This window comes from Vulpes lagopus, chromosome 5 (genome assembly GCF_018345385.1).
Source record: "Vulpes lagopus strain Blue_001 chromosome 5, ASM1834538v1, whole genome shotgun sequence".
Classification (NCBI taxonomy): Eukaryota; Metazoa; Chordata; class Mammalia; order Carnivora; family Canidae; genus Vulpes; species Vulpes lagopus.
The window spans coordinates 74,141,031-74,161,972 of NC_054828.1; the positions used below are offsets into that span (position 1 = coordinate 74,141,031).

The following is a 20,942-nucleotide window of genomic DNA, read 5'->3' on the forward strand; positions in this document are numbered from 1 at the left end:
AGGTTAATATCTACAATATATGAAGAATTACAGCAATTCAGCAAAACAAAACAACCTGATTAAAAATGGGCAAATGGGATGCCTGGGTGGCTTAGTGGTTGAGCATCTGCCTTTGGCTCGGAGCGTGATCCCAGAGTCCCTGGATTGAGTCCCACATTGAGCTCCCTGCATGGAGCCTGCTTCTTCTTCTGGCTGTGTCTCTGCCCCTCTCTCTGTGTCTCTCGTGAATAAATAAATAAAATCTTAAAAAAAAAAAAGGGCAAATGACTTGAATACACATTTTTCAAGAGCAGATATGCAGAAAGCCAACAAATATATGAAAAGATGTTCAGCATCGCTAATCATTAGAGAAATGCAAATTGAAATTACAGTGAGATACCATGTGACATCCATGATGATGGGTACCATCAAAGAAACAGAAAATAAGTGTTGGATAAGGATGTGAAAAGGGAACCCTTTTGCACTATTGGCCGGAATGTAAATTGTAATTTAACCACTGTGGAAAACAGTATGGAGATTCTTCAAAAAACTAAAAGTAGAGTTATTGTAGATTCAGGAGCTGCACTCCTGGTCATAAATATCCAAAATAATTGAAAGCAGGGTCTTAGATATTTGCACACACATGTGCACTGCCCCATTTTCACAATATCCAAGAGGTGGAAGCAACCTAATATCCATTGACAGATGAATACATAAAGAAAATGTGACATATATGTCCAATGGAATATTGTTCAGCCTTAGAAAGGAAGGAAATCCTGGCATATGCTACAACATGGATGAATGTTGAAGACATTTGACTAAGTAAAATAGGCCAGTCACAAAAAGACTATATGATCTTACTTATATGAGGTATCTAAAGTAGTCAAAATTAGAGACAAAGTATAGAGATGGTTATTAGGAGCTGGGAATTGGATTGGGAGCAGGTGGGAAGAGGATGTTTAGTGTATATAATGAGTCTCAGTTTTGCAAAATTAGAAAGTTCTATAGATCAGTTGCACAACAATGTTAAGTATAGCACTACTGAATTGTATCCTTAAAAATGGTTAAGATGGTAAATATTATGTGCCATGGTTTTTTTTTTTTTTTTGCCATAATTAAAACAGAACTATCCCTAATCTCAGAGTGGTGCTGACAGGGAAGTTAGCTGTGCCCTTAGGAGATTATCATCTTGTTTTGCAGTATCTGATAAGTAAGGTTAAAGGAGAACATCAGAAGACAAATAATAGCAATATCTCTATTGCTTTGTGATGCTTTTCCATTGGCTTTTTTTCCCTATTGAATACTTTTATTCCTTTCTAGTTTTTATTTCAGATGAAGTAGACATAACAAGTATAATGCTTTGGGCTAATCTTATCTTTCTTCTTTAGGTGTGATGATGATCAGATGTCTAATGATAAGGAGCGATTTGCCAGGTAATGTAGTAGAGCATCTTGGGCCATGTTGTGGGACCAGGCAATTCAAGTGTATAGATTTTTAATTTGATCTCATTAGTAGTTAATTTCTCTGGCTAGTCTTCTTATTTTGAAAGCTGGCAAAATTTCGTATGACAGTTATTGTTTATGTTCAGGTAACATGGCTTCAAACTGATGGTACAATATACACAATGTTTTTATGTATATAATAGGTAGTTATACGGTGAACTTGCAGGTGTCCACAGGAACACATGTTAGGAATTTCTTGGTTGCATTTATTATTAAATGGGTTCACAAAATCTGTACAGATAATAGTTTTCTTTTAAAAATGGCAACAGAAAAAAAAAAATAAAAATAAAAATGGCAACAGAAACAATTTTTGTGGAGTTTAATTTTGATTGGAATAAATTTAAATTTTGTTAAGATTATGAAAAATACTTTGCTTTTTATTAAACATAAATCCTTCTCAACTATTGAGTTGATTTATGTTTAATAAAAAGCAAATATATGTTTTTAGAAAGTTGATTCTAAATTTTATATTTTAACAGTGAATTCGTTTGTTTTTTAAAAATTGAGTTTGCAGCCACCTCAGAAAAATGAATAATAAAAAATCCAGAGCTTAACTGAGTACTTATATTTATTGCAAATGTTGCTAATCTGGGGACCATACTTTGAGAACCACTGTTGGAGGGCTAAGAAATACCAGTCACAGTAGCTTATATCTGAAGCAATAAGATGCCATCATGAGCTTTGAAAAAGAGATTTTAATAAATAAAATATATGTGGGATTTTTCTCTAGTAGCTCTGTAGAAGATTGATTAAAGAGAAGCACTGTAGTCAGGGAGGTAGATGGGAGACTGTTGAAATAATTAATATAGCTATAAAATCATGAGTGCTTGGGCTAGAGTCGAGGTAATGGCAATAGGAAAGGAGTGATTTAAGAGATTTTCAAAGAATTTATTTAATGAAATAGGTACTTATAAATACTTGAGGATGTAAACCATCTCTAAAATGAGAAGTTAATTATAGATATTTGGGGAATAGTTTTTCAAACTGTGTTAGAAAGTCAAGCATCATGGGCACCTGGCTGGCTCAGTCATTAGAGCATGCAGCTCCTGATCTTAGGGTCCTTAGTTCAAGCCCCACATTGGGTTTAAAGATTGCTTAACTAAATAAACTTAAAAAAAAAAAAAAAAGAGGGATCCCTGGGTGGCGCAGCGGTTTGGCGCCTGCCTTTGGCCCAGGGCGCGATCCTGGAGACCCGGGATCGAGTCCCACATCGGGCTCCCGGTGCATGGAGCCTGCTTCTCCCTCTGCCTGTGTCTCTGCCTCTCTCTCTCTCTCTCTCTCTGTATGACTATCATAAATAAATAAAATTTAAAAAAAAAAAAAAAAAAAAAAAAAAAAAAGAATGAAAGTCAAGCCATCAAATAGTACTGGTCATAAAGGTTCCTAGTCTCTTGATTTAAATTCCAAAAAGCTATGAAGACATGACCTGAATTATTTTAGTCTTCATTTGTCCTCCTTAATGTAAATATTAAAACATTTACATATTTCATTCAGAGATAAGAGTAGATAAGGGATTATGGATTTCTACTTGTAGGAGCAGTAATAATAAGAATTTTAGATATTTAACTTTCTTTTTAATAACTTATTCCTGTAAGAGATGATTTGCCAGTTTACCTCACATATTCTCCTGGGAATTTAGTAGAGGGTCTTCAAAGCTGAAAATATATGTATTTTCTCAATTCTTTGAATAAAGGATTTGTAGTTTGTTAAGCAACCATAATAACCACTGAACATGTTTAAGCTACTGAATGTAAGACCGTTCTCTTGCGTTTCTCATCAGTATACATAAGTTTTCATATTTTTGTTCTTATTGTTACTGTATTATTTTGAGTCTCTTTTTTCCTGTGGACCATTTAGTAGAAACTTTCCCAGGTATTGATAACATCATTGTACATGTCACTTGTTTTTTTTTAGATTTATTTTTTTATTTTAGAATGAGAGCGAGAACAGGCAAGTGAGTGAGCATGGGAAGGAAGGACAGAGAGAGAGAGAGGGAGAATCCCAAGCAGGCTCCACAGCAAGCACATAGCCTTTTGGGGCGGGGGGGGGGCTCCATCTCACCATTCTGCGATCATGACCTGAGCCAAAACCAAGAGTTGGACACTTAATCAGCTGTGCCATTCAGGTGCCCCTGTACGTGTCACTTTTAATAATGAAATAGTGTTACTATATCATACTTACACATTTTATTTGAGGTTTCTTTATATATATATGTTGTTTTTAATGGAGCTGATTACTGATACACTGGCCTACCAATACCTTGATGTTTCTTCAGTTGCCACCAACTCTTATAGTTTTCTGTTTTCCTGAAAAACTTTTTTTTAAAATTTTTTTTCAATTTTTATTTATTTATGATAGTCACAGAGAGAGAGAGAGAGAGAGAGAGGGAGGCAGAGACATAGGCAGAGGGAGAAGCAGGCTCCATGCACCAGGAACCTGACGTGGGATTTGATCCCCCGTCTCCAGGATCGCGCCCTGGGCCAAAGGCAGATGCTAAACCGCTGCGCCACCCAGGGATCCCTGTTTTCCTGAAAAACTTAATGGGAATCCTTTGAGCCTCCTCTAGGGGAGGGGCAGTTGGCATAGGGATCCACCAGTGTCGGGGCTTTACTACTAATTTATGGGAGAGTGAATAAATAAAAATTTACTACTTTATCAAATCAGTGATAGGGGATATGCCAAAAGCCTAATTCTTAAGTTTTATTTATGTAATTTCTCCAGTGAAACCTGTTTGGTTATCTGTGAGTGCATGTCTGTGTGTCTGCATGTTACAGAGAGATTTGTATTTGTGATCATTTGTTCGACATTCTTATGATTTACTCTTTGATTTTTTTAAAAATTGTAGAATAGCATATATGGGGGTGCCTGGGTGGCTCAGTTGTTAAGCAGCCAGCTTTAAAAAAAATTTTTTTTAGATTTAAATTCAACTTCCCAACGTACAGTATAACACCCACTACTCATCCCATCAAATGCCCTCCTTAGTGCCCGTCACCCAGTTACCCCATCCTCCACCCACCTCCCCTTCCACAACCCTTTGTTTGTTTCCCAGAGTTAGGAGTCTCATGGTTTGTCTTCCTGTAATTTTTCCCCACTCAGTTGCCCTCATTTCCCTTATAATCCATTTCACTATTTCTTATATTCCACATATAAATGAAACCATATGATGATTGTCCTCTGATTAACATATTTCACTTAGCATAATAACCACTAGTTCCATCCTCGTCAAAGCAAATGATGGTTATTTGTCATTTCTGATGGCTGAGTAATAATCCATTGTCTATATATACACCACATCTTCTTTATCCATTCATCTGTTGAAGGACATAGTTTGAAGCAGCCAACTCTTGATTTTGACTTAGGTAGTGATCTCAGAGTCCTGGGATCAAGCCCCGCATCAGGCTCTGTGCTTAGTGATGAGTCTGCTTGAGGATTCTCTTTCCTTCTGCCCTTCCCCCCTCTCTCAAGTAGATAAATAAATCTTTTTTTTTTTTAAAGATTTTATTTATTTATTCATGAGAGACACACACACACACACACACACACACAGAGGCAGAGACACAGGCAGAGCGAGAAGCAGGCTCCATGCAGGGAGCCTGACATGGGACTTGATCCTGGGTCTCCAGGATCAGGCCCTGGGCTGAAGGTGGCGCTAAACCGCTGAGCCACCTGGGCTGCCCGTAAATAAATAAATCTTTTTTTTTTTTTAAAGATTTTATTTATTTATTCATGAGAGACACAGAGAGAGAGAGAGAGGCAGAGACACAGGCAGAGGGAGAAGCAGGCTCCATGCAGGGAGCCCAATGTGGGACTCGATCCCGGACTCCAGGACCACACCCTGGACCAAAGGCAGGCGCCAAACCACTGAGCCACCCAGGGATCTCCATAAATAAATAAATCTTTAAAAAAAATAGCATATGTGAATATAATTTTATTTTGGAAGAAGTGTGTGAGAATGGTATTCCCTTGTTTGGTTCTTGTTCAAACTCTATTTTGTTGGTCTCTACAGAGATTGATAGCAAAGTGTTTTCTGTGTTCAGACTATGTTAATTTATAATGAATATTGGCCTTGCTTTTATGTCAACCTTTGTCCTGTAAATTACTTTTTCTTTATCCTAATAAATGGCTTTGTAGAGTTATAGGCAAGGTTCCTGTGTATATTTTAATTTTCCCTTCTCTGCATCTATTTTGTTCTATTTCCTTTTTCCTTCCCTTTCCCCCTCCTTCTTTCCATTTATCCATCCATCTTTCTTTTTTTTTTTTTCTTTCTTTTTATTTTAATTTTAGCTTAGTTCATTAATTCTGTTTTTAGGTCGGATGATGAGCAGAGCTCTGCGGATAAAGAGAGACTTGCCAGGTAGGAAAACAGTATCTTTCAGCATGATGAAGCAGATGATGCTGCTTTTTCCTTTTTCTTACTCTGCTCTTTTCTTCCCCTTTCTCTTTGTGTCTTTCCTTATCTGTGGCAAGAGAGGACAAGATTTTTTAGAAGTTTGTGTGTAACAGGAACTTTGGCCTCCCCCATCAGAAAGTGGGTGAGTTGAGGGAACTTTACTAAGGAATTTAAGAAATTGCTATTAGTTTTATAGTTTTCTCTTTTCCTCTTTGTCTCAGCACTGTTTTACAAAATAAAAGGCTTTAGAAGCAGGGCAGTGATGCCTGTTGGTGCTTTCGCAGGAAAATACTCTTTTATCAGAAGGCTAATAAATATCTCTGTGTTTGCAATTAGTTCCCAATATTTAGGCCTTAGCATTTATTCCACACCTCTCTAGAAAGCACACCTTTCTAGACTCACAGGCTAGATTACTGTGTCATAGTAGTATCGTCTTGCTTTGGTGATTGAATCTTTTGTGGTTTCTTGGAAAAGTTTTAGCAGCCTTGATGTGGCTTTTGAAAAGATTAGCCTTGTGGACTTCAGTGTCAGAAATCCATCAGATACTAGGAAGATGGGTGCTTTAAGTTTGAACGTTGGATATTCTGTTTCTCAGGCAAATTAACAAATAGGACTTATATAGTGAGACCTTTTTGCCATTTGGGAAGGAGGCTGTAGAGTTCTCTTTGGAGACTTTTGTCAATAATGTAGAAATATTACGATATGGTAATATTGTAATGGTATGCCCAGATTTTTCTGTTTTCTGGCTTCTATGATTTGGGACCACTCAGTAGGAGATATTGATACCAATGCCTGGTTTTACTACTTTTCCCCCCTCATCTCATTTCCTTTTTCAGCAGGTCCACAAGCCCATTTTGTTGTCCTTTCCTGCTAACTCTTTAAATCTTCGAAAAGCTGATTTGGCATGATATGGTGGGAAGACCATTGCATTAATTGGGAATGAGTGCTTTCTTTGGGAAAATCACTTAATTGCTTAACCTTATAGTTTTCTCTTCTCTTAAAAAGATTTATATTAGGTCAGTTTTCATTTTTCTTTTTGTTTTGACAAAGAACTTTTATTCAGATAGGATCCTTGAATAGTAAGGGAAGTAAATGAAAAAGTTAAAGCAAAAGCTGCTCAAGACAAAGCAGTAAAGCAGCACATTGTTTTTTTCTCTTTGAGGCATCCCGGTTGAAGACACTGAGGAACTATGGGGCTTTTCAGAAATCCAACTTGAAAACTACTGGGTTATTATTTTTAACAATGATAAAATTCTGTTTTGATTTTGAGGAAATCAGTGTTGGAGAAGTGGTCTACTTATGCTGTTGAGATCCAAATTGTCTGTTTTCAGGCCTTTTCCTCCTCAGTCCACTTTTATCCTCCAATTCATTTTGTTCCAACTAGCGACCCAAAGGGATCTCTAATAGATGATGCCTTAGAATCTTTTGAGCTCAATGCACTGGCACCACACCCAGATAAAGAAGGTAGGATTTGGTGCATTAATGAGACAAATAAAATTTCAAAATCTTCCATTCTGCCTGCTAGAGTTAAGAGTAAGAGAGAAGCTGAGAACAGGCAACATTTTAGAGACTAAAGGAATCCATACTATCAATTCTTTTATCAGCTGTTGTGCAATATACTTGTTTTAGAAAAAACTGGCCATTTTAGTTTTAGCCTTTAAAAAGTTGAATTAGTAACCATGGAGTCAGCCAAGCTGAGATTATTTGTCTCTGAGGAACTAAAGTGAATAAAATCAACATCTTTTAAGATTATCATTTCTTAAAACATTTTTTGTTTTGTTTTGGGGGAATGGTAATCTATATAGGAAGTGAAAGTTTCCAGGAGATAGAATTGCTAGTAACTGTTTATTCTCTGTCTGCCTTGTTAGTTTCTATTCCATGCTTGTTCTGCATGAGAAGATTGGCAAACTTGACTCTACCTTCTGAGACTTAAGCACTCCTCAATCTAAAAACTGTATTTCTTCAGCAGCTCACTCCATATTTATATCACTTTACCTGCTCCCAAACGGCCAGATGTGAACAACTCCTCTCTCCATGCAGGGAAAATCATAGTGAAATTGAACGACGACGACGGAACAAGATGACAGCCTACATCACAGAACTGTCAGACATGGTGCCCACCTGTAGTGCCCTGGCTCGAAAACCAGACAAGTTAACCATCTTACGCATGGCAGTCTCTCACATGAAGTCTTTGCGAGGAACTGGGAATACATCCACTGATGGCACCTACAAGCCTTCGTTCCTCACTGATCAGGTCTCTGAGATGTACAACTCTGAGATAGAACCTGTTGAAAGTTTTGATCTTTTGGGGGTAGATGACCATAATTCTAACTAGTGTCTTATATTGGAAGTCAGAGAAGAGCTGAGTCTGTATATTACTTAAAGTACAAGAATTCAGCTGTTAGGGAAAAATTTATTTATTTATTAAGATTTTATTTATTTATTCATGAGAGGGACAGAGAGAGAGAGGCAGAGATACAGGCAGAGGGAGAAGCAGGCTCCATGCAGGGAGCCTGATGCGGGACTCCATCCTGGGTCTCCAGGATCATGCCCTGGGCTGAAGGCAGCGCTAAACTGCTGAGCCACCTGGGCTGCCCGCTGAGCCACCTGGGCTACCCTGTTAAGGAAAAATTTACACCATGGGAAAGTAGTTTCAATTCCTGGCTATAATATTCATTAGCAAAAAATAATAATAATAATAATAATAATAATAATATTCATTAGCATTGGAACAATGAGAAGTACAGAAGACTTGTGCAAACTATTTGGTAAGCCTATAGGTATTTTTTTTTTAAAGATTTTATTTGAGAGTGAGAACATGCACTAGCAGGTGGGAGGGCAGAGGGATAGTGAGAAGCAGACTCTCTGCTGAGCAGGGAACCTGATGCTCGATTCCAGGACCCTGGATCATGACCTGAGCTGAAGGCAGAGCAGACACTTAACCTAGGCACCGCAAGCTTATAGCTATTTAAAACTTAACTCGTGGATGTAGCCTATATGATGAAATGAGTGGAATTGTAGGAAGAAGAGATGACCATGTCCATGGAACCAGTTCTCTTCGTTGGCTGTAGGGTTATAGAAGATGGAAGAAATCTATTTCTTATTCCTGAAGCAGCTTTCAGTTTTAGTGATACAAGGAGTCTAACAAGGCAGTCATCATTCCTTAGAGATTTGCTATGTTACATGTAATGAGAAAAATAGGTAAGGCAAAAACATTTCTAGCTGCTTGGGATGTCAGTCTGAATGTGAATATGTGAGTTTTTGGAAATCAGTCTGAATATGAATATTTGAGTGGCTAGATACACACATAAGTGAAAAATGGGAGGAAAATGTGTTTAAGGAAGAAAAACCTCTTTTTAAAGATTTTATTTTTTGTTTGTTTATTTGAGAGAGAGAGTGTGTATGTGACCTGGGCAAGGGCCAGAGGGAGAAGGAGAGAATCTCAAGCAGACTGTACACTGAGCGTGGAGCCTGATGTAGGGCTGGATCCCCTGACCCATGAAATCGTGACCGGAACCGAAATCAAGTGTCAGACACTCAACTTACTGAGCCATCTAGACACCCTGAGAAATAACCTTGTTTTAAAACACATTAATAATTTATATGGGACTAGATAAATATATAGTGGAGGATGGCTAAAGTGAATAGAATGATCAGGTCTGAGTAGGGATGGTCATCAGCAAAGACTTCTAAGAGTAAGAAAGCCATGTTCTGTTTTGATTATTAAAAATAACACATGGCTATTGCAGAAAAATTTGGAAGATAGGAAATATAAGGAAGAAAAAATTGGCCTATAATGTCACCCTTTCATTCAGAGGCTTAGAAGGAAGGAATGTGGTTTGGAAGAAAGTAATAATTTTCCAGGGGATCCTTGGGTGGCTCAGTGGTTTGGTGCCTACCTTTGGCCCAAGGCGTGATCCTGGAGTCCTGGGATTGCGTCCCACGTCAGGCTCCCTGCATGGAGCATGCTTCTTTCTCTGCCCGTGTCTCTGCCTCTCTCTCTCTCTCTCTCTCTCTCTCTGTGTGTCTCTCATGAATAAATAAAATCTTAAAAAAAATTTTTTTTTCTAAATAGGGGTATCTATATGAAAGCACACATAGGGATCCCTGGGTGGCGCAGCGGTTTGGCGCCTGCCTTTGGCCCAGGGCGCGATCCTGGAGACCCGGGATCGAATCCCACATCAGGCTCCCGGTGCATGGAGCCTGCTTCTCCCTCTGCCCGTGTCTCTGCCTCTCTCTCTCTCTCTCTCTGTGACTATCATAAATAAATAAAAAAAAAATTAAAAAAAAAAAAAAAAAAAAGAAAGCACACATAGCATGGATTTTATATACATGTACATTGAAATAGTTAATCAGTTTATTCTAACAATCTATGTAGAGATACTGATTGAACAGACTCCAGTTATGCACCTTTTGTGGGCTAACCAGGTACTTTGTGCTATGAAAAGAATAAAGAGATTAGAGATAGTCATTAGTGGCAGTAGATCTGTAAATAAATAAATCACAATATAAACACACAGTTAGTTGTATCATAGATTCACAGTATTAAAGTCCTGTAGATGGATAAACATGGAGAGGTAAGGAATTAGTGTCATAAATACTGTGAATAACTTCAGCAAATGCTCTCTCTCTCTCTCTCTGCCTCCTGTTCTCCTCCACCCCTCTAAAAAACATATATTAGTCTGTGTAGTAGCATTTTAAGGCTGGATTCAAGAGAATGAAAGCAGGAAGACCATTTCATTAGTCTTGGTGTAAGATGACTAGGATGGTGATGTAGTATTGGAAATAGAATTGATAAAACTAATATCACTGGAGCATGAGAGAGTAATTTGATTTTGAGTCTTGTAGCCTGATAGGAAGGTGGTACTGTTAATTAAGAAAGGAAATGCTAGAAGAGCACAGAGGATTTTTGGAGGGGGAAATATGACTAGTTTTGAAATGTTGAAATTGAGTTGCTGGTAGAGTATCTAATTGGAAATATTTAAAAGTTAGTTGGAATTTAGGTCTGCTTAAAGCTAAAAAAAAAAAAAAAAAAAGTTTAGACCAGTCTAGAGATGTAGACTTGGGGATCATTTCATAGCAGGGACGAGTGGATATAATCTCTCAGGGATAGAGTATGGTATAAAGAGAGAAGAGATCCTGAGATAGAACCTTGGAAATATCTATACTTAGTACTTGAACTAAGGGAAGAAAGGGTGCCTAAAGCAGAGAAAGGACATTTAGAAAGGGAGTAAAAGTTGGAAGATGGTGTCTTAGAAGCTAGAGAAAAACAGAAGGATGGAATGGATATCACCAGATTCTGGAGAGAGATTAACATGATAAAGACCCAGAAAAGGGGGCTTGAATTGGCAGTTAGGAGGACATTGGTGATCTGCTGCAAACAACAATAATTCTTAAGAGTGATGATTATAGTGGGATTGAGAAATAAGTGAAAGGTAAGAGAATAGAGCCATTGAAGATAACATTAAATATAAATGTGGCACTGAAAAAGAGATGAGATGGGCAAAATTGAGAAAAGGTTTGTTTAGAATTGAGAAAACTTGATCATGTTTATAGATCTGAGGGGAAAGAGTGAAAATGGGAGTATTTGTAGAGCAAGATCCTAAAAAGAGACCAGAGGGGGTGAGATCAAGGACTAAATTATTAATGGTAAGCCTTTTTATTCCCCATCTTGAGTGAGGTAAAGAGGAGGAGGTGGATAGTGACATAGATTGAAGAAATATCTATTAGAAAAAGCTGTCATGAAGGCAATGACACTTAGAGTACAAAGCTGGGGCTGTGGATCAGGCAGGAGCCAGAAACGCTTATGGAGAGAGAGAGAGATGCATAAGGCCTGAAGTGTCTTCTTTTCATGAATAATACTTGACTTTGAAGAGTTCAGTATTAACTTTTATTTCTCTTCCTTGGACAGGAACTCAAACATTTGATCTTGGAGGCAGCAGATGGCTTTCTGTTTATTGTCTCATGTGAGACAGGCCGGGTAGTTTATGTCTCTGACTCAGTGACCCCTGTTTTGAACCAGCCACAGTCTGAATGGTTTGGTAGCACACTCTATGATCAGGTGCATCCAGATGACGTGGACAAACTTCGTGAGCAGCTTTCCACCTCAGAAAATGCCCTGACAGGTATGAATTATATGGATGGAAAATGGATGGGAAGCCCTTTATTTTTTTCTGAAACAGAAGAGGTGTTTTAGCTCTTCAGTTTGTTCATTGACTCTGACACGCCTTCTAGAATTTTCCCCTATAATGAATATAATTTTTTTCTATCCACATGCAGATAATTTGTAGCTTATTCTTAGAAAATGTTTCTTTTTCTTTTTTAAAGATTTTATTTATTCATGAGAGAGACACAGAGAGAGAGAGGCAAAGACACAGGCAGAGGGAGAAGCAGACTCCATCCATGTAGGGAGCCCAATGTGAGACTCGATCCTGGAACCCTGGGATCACGCCCTGGGCTGAAGGCAGGCACTAAACTGCTAAGCCACCCCAGGATCCCAGAAAATGTTTCTTTAGTGACAGTACACATGTAAAAGTTTATTAGTGTAAATAAAACAGTAAAAACCAAATCTACAATGAACTTTTTTTCCCATTTTAAAAGAATTAAGTTATCCATGTTTCTGTCTCATTTATATGAGTACCTGCTATTTTTTCTACCTGTTTGTACATATCTTTGCTTTATCCTGGATTCTGTGATAATAGATTTTTATTTTAGAGGAGAGTGGTTATCAATGTATAAGTTGTTTTTATTGTTTGTATCTGTACCATTTTTTTGTCTTACTTCTATTTTTGTTTTCTTTCTTCCCCTTATTTTGATGCTCTTTAGTCCTTTTGCAAGTGTCTCACTATAGGAAACACATCTGCTCTTTAAGCAACTCTAGAAAAAAATTTAAAGTGAAAGCAGATCAAAACTGGTAATTAAGGGGCACCTGGGTGACTTAGTTGGTTGAGCGTCCCAACTCTTGGTTTCCATTCCCGTTGTGATCTCAGGGTTGTAGGATTGAGCCCCATGTCTGGCTCTATGGTGAGCCAGAGTCTGCTTGAGATTCTCTCTCTCCTCCCTCTGTCCCTCCCCCTGCTCTCACACACACATGTTTATGCACATTCTGTGCCTCTCAGTCAATCAATCAAATTTTAAAAACCTGATAATTAAATACAAGAAAGTCTGTTATAATTTAATTGTGTTTTAGTTTTTCCTTCTTTTAGGTTTTTATGAATTTCATTTTTCTAGTTTTTTTTTTTTTTTTAAGATTTTATTCATGAGAGACATAGAGAGAGAGGCAGAGACACAGGCAGAGGGAGAAGCAGGCTTCAAGCAGGGAGCCTGACGTGGGACTTGATCCCGGGTCTCCAGGATCATGCTCTGGGCTGAAGGCAGGCACTAAACCGCTGAGCCACCTGGGCTGCCCAAATTATTAGTTTTTAAACAGTGACATTCCCTCAGTGTGCATGTGTGCACAAATGTGTACATGCACGTGCATGAAAGTGAGACCCAAGAATATAGCCTAGCCTCTTTCTTGCCAACACTACTTTCCACTTCCATCTTCTTTCCTTGCACAGAGTTATCTTCAGTGCTGCCTTTGAACTTAAGAATAAGATTCATTGATGGGAATTGAGATATTTTAAACTTGGAAAAAAAATCCAAACCCTACTTGGTGTGTTCTTTTATAAGCATGGAGATTGGAGGACAGAATAGGATACTATTTGTCTTTGCCTCTAGTGTCTCTCTCCCTTCCTTTTCGCCATATATAAGAACACACTCCAGACTACTCTTCACATCATTTTTCAGGGCGTATCCTTGATCTGAAGACTGGAACAGTGAAAAAGGAAGGTCAGCAGTCTTCCATGAGGATGTGTATGGGCTCAAGGAGATCATTTATTTGCCGTATGAGGTAAGTGTCAGGTTGAGATTGATATAAGAAAAATTAGGAGCAGAGGGTTTTTGTTTTTTTAATAAAGCTTTTTTTTTTAAGATTATTTACTTATTCATGAGAGACACAGGGAGAGAGAGGCAGAGACATAGGCAGAGAGAGATGCAGGCTACCTGCAGGGAACCTGATGTGGGACTTGATCCTGGAGACCACAGGATCACGCCCTGAGCCAAAGGTAGATGCTCAACTGCTGAGCCACCCAGGCGTCCTGAAAAGATACCTGTTAAAAAAAAAAAAAAAAAAAGATACCTGTTAAAGTCACAAAGAAGTTCAGGTTATACAGTGGAAATTACCTACATTGTACTGAGAGGATGCTTATTAGAGATGATGAGTAGGATATTAAGAAAGGTTTCCTGAGAGTTTTAGAATTTAATATGTGACTTAATGGTTTAGACTAACTTCTGAACCTAGACTGTTAGATTTGCCACTCATTATCTCTGAAACCTTGAGCAGATTACATAACAACTTTGTGTTATGATTTCTCCTAATATTGGAAATTATATTAATATCAATCTCATAAAGTTGTTATAAGGATGAGATAATATGTGTAAAGATGCTTAGACTAGTGCATGGTACATATTAAACTCTGTGTAAGTTTTATCTATTATTTTAAAGAAATGAAAGGAGGAAAGTAGGGTGGGAGAGAATGTCTCAATATGTGAACATGATCTATGTAGAGACATAGGCAAGAGCAAGATAAATAATAAGGAAACATAGCAAATAGATTGGGTTGTGATATAGAACAGGAATGTGCAAACCACAACTCTGTGAGTAAAGTCTTATAGGAACATAACCATGTACATTTGTTTATATATTGTCTATGGCTGTTTTTATGCTCTGATGGCCTAGTTGCAGTAAATTGTACGATCCACAAAAGCTGAAATATTTACCATTTGGTCCTTTACACAAAATGTATACTGACCCCAATGTAGAGAATTTCTGCAACTGAAGAATATATGGAACATTTTGAACTTCAGATTCTCGGCAGTTATAAGTTTTAGAAATATCAAGCCTGACTTCTTTCTCCTCCTGTGTCTAGTTGTATCCAGAGCCTTTTTTCCTGGCTGTTAATGGATGGAAAGTTATTAAATGGCACAGCTTAATTGCTTTTAATATCTCCGTTCTTTGAAACAGATGTGGCAATAGCTCTGTGGACCCAGTCTCCATGAATAGATTGAGCTTTGTGAGGAACAGATGCAGGTGAGATCCGAAACAATGAAAAACCAGAGATGGCTACATACTGGTAGAGATCATCATTTTTTTCAACTATCTTACTGTAGTACTTCCTTTAGCAGCCCTCACATTCATCCTTCACTTCCCAGTTATTTATTTTCTGGCAATATTTTCTGAACTTCTACAGCTTCTTTTGCTCATCTTATTTAAATAAGTTGCCCTACTAGTTCCTGCTGCAGTACCTTTTGTTCCTTTACTTTGGCAAGGTCAGAAATATGGTGGTCACTTTTGGGGAGAAAGGTCAAAAAGTGATCAGTTTTCTAAACATGCAAGAGCCTAAGCTTAAAGGTACTAAGCCAGCGTTGCCTTTTAAGTGCTATTGAGTAGGGTTTTCTCCTCACACATGTACTTCTTCTAGGAATGGACTTGGCTCTGTGAAGGATGGGGAACCTCACTTTGTGGTCGTCCATTGTACAGGCTACATCAAGGCCTGGCCCCCAGCAGGTAGGAAAGTTGGATTTCTCTTGTGGTGCAGCAGGTTTGTCACAGAGTCCGAGAAAGTTAGCTAACATTTATCATGTACCATGTATCATGTATGCAAAATGTACTTTGGTATAAACCATGATAAGAAAATAGGAGGGAAAAAAAAAAGCAAACTCCTGCCCCTTTTTTATATGCAGCTGGGGAGATGGATTACTCAGACTTGAAAATGATTCAGTGTTGGCTCTGTCACAGAATGGAATTTTTAAATGTTCAGATTCATAATAGTATATACTGAATACCTATTTTCTCATATTTGTTTGCAAAGAAACAGTTGTCGTTGAAAGCAGTTAATTTGGGAAAGCTTCCTAAAATAGGAGCAAGACTTTGAGGGAGAAGAGGGAAATGACTTGATTGTAGTAACTTATAAGTGGGATATTCTTTTTAAAGGCTTTAAATCAAGATATGAGCACTTTAGTTTTATTAGAACTTGAAGTCAAACAAAATGTGAGAAGGATGTTTGGGGTATGGGGATCAGCCTTTTATACTGGTTTGTCAGAATTTCCAGATCCTACCAACTTTATTACTTCCCTGCTGGATGGGTATAATTGGGAAGTGGGATTGTAGGGAAAGTGAAACTAAGATAAAAGGGGGAGGAAAGGTTACCACCTTCGGGAAGAGATTAAACTTTGCATTTGGAAAAATGGTTTGATTATGGCATTTTCACTTACTGATGGTATAACTTAGGGTAAGATGTTTGACCTTTATAAAAAGAACCCCTCAATTTTCTCATCTATAATTGGGAGATAATATATCCCATGTGGAATTATTTTGAGGATTAGATTTAATGTAATAAAAGCACCTAGCCCAGTATCTGACATATAGTAAGCATTCAGTAAATTGTAGTTAAATGTAATTAAGAAAAACTAATTTTAAGTGTAGTGACATTTGAGCTTTTTAGTTTATATACTGTAAAAACCATACATTTGTAGTATACATGGTCTTTTATACTTCTGTATTGCTCTCACAGAAATAATATTTTTCTTGATAAAAAGACAATATATGTGCAAAGACTAGGGAGAAAATGCAGTCTTCTTCCCTTTCCACATGTAACATTGAAACTTTGTTATCCTTTTTTCCAAAGGACATAAATAAGTAACTATTGGTGTTTGTTTAATTTTATTTTTGATTGCATATTTTAAAACCACAAGTTGGGCAAGACATTTGTTCTCTGCCTATGATATAGTCATAGAATAAATGACTGTCTTCATATATATATTTGGTTTGGCCAGCATAGTTTTTTAGAATACTTTGAGTGGGACTTGTACTCTGCAGTTTGTTACAATTCATATGAGTAAAATATATGAATTAATACATATAAAATACTTTTTTTAATAAATTATTTTTTATTTTATTTTTTAATTTTTATTTATTTATTCATGAGAGATACACAGAGAGAGGCAGAAACACAGGCAGAGGGAGAAGCAGGCTCCACGCAGGGAGCCTGATGTGGGACTCGATCCTGGGTCTCCAGGATCACACCCTGGGCTGAAGGCAGGCGCCCAACCGCTGAGCCACCCAGGCGTCCCTAAAAATACTTTTATTTATTTATTTTTTTTTAAATTTTTTTGATTTTTATTTATTTATGATAGTCACAGAGAGAGAGAGAGAGAGAGAGAGAGAGAGAGGCAGAGACATAGGCAGAGGGAGAAGCAGGCTCCATTCACCGGGAGCCCGATGTGGGATTCGATCCCGGTTCTCCAGGATCGCGCCCTGGGCCAAAGGCAGGCACCAAACCGCTGCGCCACCCAGGGATCCCTAAAAATACTTTTAAAACAGGATCTGCAATATGGTAAATTTTGTGCAGTTGTTTATTCTTATCATTCAGCACTCTATTGTTTTATATCTAGTCACTTCATACCTACATCTGTTTTAAATCTTTTTTATCTGAATTGAAGGTGATTGAGTTTGAGGTCCCTGTTAAACCTTTTAACTTCACCTTCTTGAAGGTGTCTCCCTCCCAGATGATGATCCAGAGGCTGGCCAGGGGAGCAAATTTTGCCTAGTGGCCATTGGCAGACTGCAGGCAAGTATGAATTTTCCATATTTGCATCATCTATTTTCCTTTTTCCATTCTTTCTTTTGCTTTCTTTGCACATTTTTAAAAAGGTTTTATTTATTTATTTATTTATTTATTTATTTATTTATTTATTTATTTATTTATGAGAGAGGCAGAGACATAGGCAGAGGGAGAAGTGGCTCCATGCAGGGAGCCTGATGCAGAACTCGATCCCAGGACTCCCGGATCATGCCCTAAGCTGAAGGCAGACAGTCAACCACTGAGCCACCCAAGTGTCCCATACGTTTATTTTTTTAACTTTATTTCCAGTATAGTTAATATATAGCATTACATTAATTTATTAACATATCAATTTTGTGAGGTGTATAAGTGATTTTACAATTTTTTTTTCTTTTTAAGAGAGGGAGAGATGTGAGGGGAAGGGGCAGAGGGAGATGGAGAAAGAGAATCTTTTTTTTTTTTATTTTTTTAAAAAAGATTTTATTTATTTATTTATTCATAGAGACACACACAGAGAGAGAGAGGCAGAGACACAGGCAGAGAGAGAAGCAGGCTCCACGCAGGGAGCCCGATGTAGGACTCGATCCCGGTTCCCCAGGATCATACTCGGGGCTGCAGACGGCGCCAAACTGCTACGCCAGTAGGGCTGCCCGAGAAAGAGAATCTTAAGCAGGCCCAATGCCCAACATGGAGCCTGATGAGGGACTTGATCTCACGATCTGAGCCAATAGAGTTGGACACTTAACTGACTGAGCCACTCAGGTCCCCATTGATTCAGTACATCTATACCTGCTCATCCTAAGTGTACTCCTGGGTGGGGGGATGGGTTAAATAGGTGATGGGTATTAAGGAGGACATTTGTGGGGGCAGCCTGGCTGGCTCAGCGGTTTAGTGCCACCTTCAGCCCAGGGCCTGATCCTGGAGACCTGGGATCAAGTCTCACATCGGGCTCCCTGCATGGAGCCTGCTTCTCCCTCTGTCTTCCTCTCTCTGTGTGTCTCTCATTAATAAATAAATAAAATCTTTTTTTTTTCTTCTTTAAAGGAGGACATTTGTGATGAGCACTGGGTGTGGTGTATAAGTGATGAATCACTAAATTCAACACCTGAAACTATTATAGTATATGGTAACTAAGTAGAATTTAAATAAAAACTTGCAAAGAAAAAAAAAATGTCCTCTTCACCTATTTACCTATCCTCCCCCCATTTCATTTTAGCCATTCTAATAGGTATGAGGTAGTATTTCATTATGGTTTTCATTTGTGTTTCCCTGATGATGAGTGATGTTGAGCATCTTTTCATTGGTCTGTTGGCCATCAGTATGTCTTCTTTGGAGAAATATTTATTCATGTCTTCTGCCCATTTTTTAGTTGGGTTGTATAATTCTTTATATATTTTGGATACTAACTCTTTATTAGATATGTTATTTGCAGATATCTTCTGCCATTCTGTAGGCTGTCTTTTAGTTTTGTTGATTATTTCCTTTGCTGTGCAGAAACTTTTTATTTTGATGTAATCCCAACAGTTTGTTTTTGCTTTTGTTTCCCTTGCCTTTGGAGTCATACATAGAAAAATGTTGCTGTGGCCACTGTCAAAGAAATTATTTCCTATTCTATCTTCGAGGATTTAAAAAGAATGTGTATTCTGATGTTTTTAGGGTGAAATGTTCTGAGTATATTCGTTAGATCCATCTGGTCCAATATGTCATTCAAAGCCACTGTTTCTTTGTTGATTTTCTGTTTGGATAATCTATCCATTGGTGTAACTAGGATGTTAAAGTCGCCTACTATTACTGTATTACTGTCAATTACTTCCTTCATATTTATTATTAGCTGCTTTATGTATTTGGGTATTCCCATGTTGAGTGCATAAATATTTATAGTTGTTATATCTTCTTTTTGGATCATTCCTTTTATGATTATATAGTATTTTTCTTTGTTTTTTGTTATAGTCTTTGTTTTAAAGTCTATTTTGTGTGATTATGAATATTGCTACCCTGGCTTTCTTTATACTTCCATTTGCATGATAAATGGTTTTCCAACTCTTGACTTTCAATCTGCATATGTCTTTAAGTCTGAAAGGAGTCTCTAGTAGGCAACATATAGATGGGTCTGGTTTTTTATCCATTATGTTATCCTGTATCTTTTGATTGAAGTATTTAGTCCATTTTCATTGAAGGTGTTGATAAGTATCACCATTTTGTTAGTGGCTTTATGGTTTTGTAGTTCTTTGTTCCTTCTCTTGCTCTCTCCTCTAATGTTTGTTGGCTTTAAAGACATGCTTGGATTCTTATTTTTTGCATACCTTTTACTGGTTTATTTCATGGTTACCATTAGGTTTGTGTATAACATCTTATGCGTATAGAAATTTACATTAAGTTGATGGTCACTTATGTTTGAATCCATTCTTTATTCCTCTTCCCTTCACGTTTTAGGTATATTGGTGTCATACTTTACATGTTTTTATTTTGTGATTCCCTTAACTGATTTTTATAAACATAATTAATTATACTGGTTTTGTGTTTCCAGCTTTTCTTGCCCCTATTTATGATCTCAAAGAATCCCCGTTAACAGTTTTTGTAGGACTGATTTTGTGGTCATGAATTTCTTTAACTCTTGCTTGTCTGGGAAACTATCTGTCCTTCTGTTGTGAATGATAGTCTTGCTGGAGAGAGCATTCTTGGCCACAGGTTTGTTGTTTGTTTCTTTGTTTTCAGCACTTTGAATATATGTTACTCCCTCTAGTTTTTTCTGAAAAATCTCCTGATTACTTTATGGTTTTCCGTTGTATGTAACTGTTTCTTTTTCCTTGCTGCTTTTAAAATTCTCTTCTTATCTCTGCATTTTACCAATTTAATTACTGTATGTCTTGGTGTGGACTTCCCTAGCTTGATTTTGTTGGAGGCACTTGGTGCCTTCCAGATCTGGATTTCTATTTCCTTCCCCAGATTTGGAGGAAGCTAGTATTTATTCAAATAAATTTTTTGCCCCCTTTTCCCTCTCTCTTTTCTTCTTTTGGGATCCCTATAATGTGAATGTTCTTAAGCTTGCTAGTGTCACTAAGTTCCCTACGTCTGTTTTCATTTTTATTATTTTTTCGTCTCTCTCCCTCGCTCTCAAGCAAGCTTGGATTGTTTCGCATTATTCTGTCCTCCTGCTAATTTGTTCTTCTGCTTTCTCTAGTTTACTATTTATTCCATCTAGTGTATTATTTGTTTGTTTGTTTGTTTATTTATTTATTTATTTATTTATTTATTTATTTATTTATTTATGATAGTCACAGAGAGAGAGAGAGAGAGAGAGGGAGAGAGAGGCAGAGACACAGGCAGAGGGAGAAGCAGGCTCCATGGACCGGGAGCCCGACGTGGGATTCGATCCCAGGTCTCCAGGATCGCGCCCTGGGCCAAAGG

General features: G+C 37.6%; 1 protein-coding gene across 6 annotated transcripts in view; it reads left to right on the plus strand.

Annotated features, from left to right (window-relative positions):
* The window catches only part of ARNT (aryl hydrocarbon receptor nuclear translocator), a 72,359-nt gene that overhangs the window by 32,867 nt on the left and 18,550 nt on the right, over window positions 1-20,942 (plus strand). For 3 of the 6 annotated variants that reach the window (XM_041754880.1, XM_041754882.1, XM_041754883.1), the window contains exons 4-11: window positions 1,368-1,412; window positions 5,791-5,835; window positions 7,912-8,125; window positions 11,783-11,996; window positions 13,660-13,762; window positions 14,936-15,001; window positions 15,393-15,478; window positions 17,464-17,540. In XM_041754880.1, the coding sequence (XP_041610814.1) occupies window positions 1,368-1,412; window positions 5,791-5,835; window positions 7,912-8,125; window positions 11,783-11,996; window positions 13,660-13,762; window positions 14,936-15,001; window positions 15,393-15,478; window positions 17,464-17,540 (850 nt within the window). Of the gene's footprint in view, window positions 1-1,367; window positions 1,413-5,790; window positions 5,836-5,941; window positions 6,014-7,911; window positions 8,126-11,782; window positions 11,997-13,659; window positions 13,763-14,935; window positions 15,002-15,392; window positions 15,479-17,463; window positions 17,541-20,942 lie in introns of those variants that run through there. The other 3 variants (XM_041754884.1, XM_041754885.1, XM_041754886.1) reach the window with 2 other exon arrangements.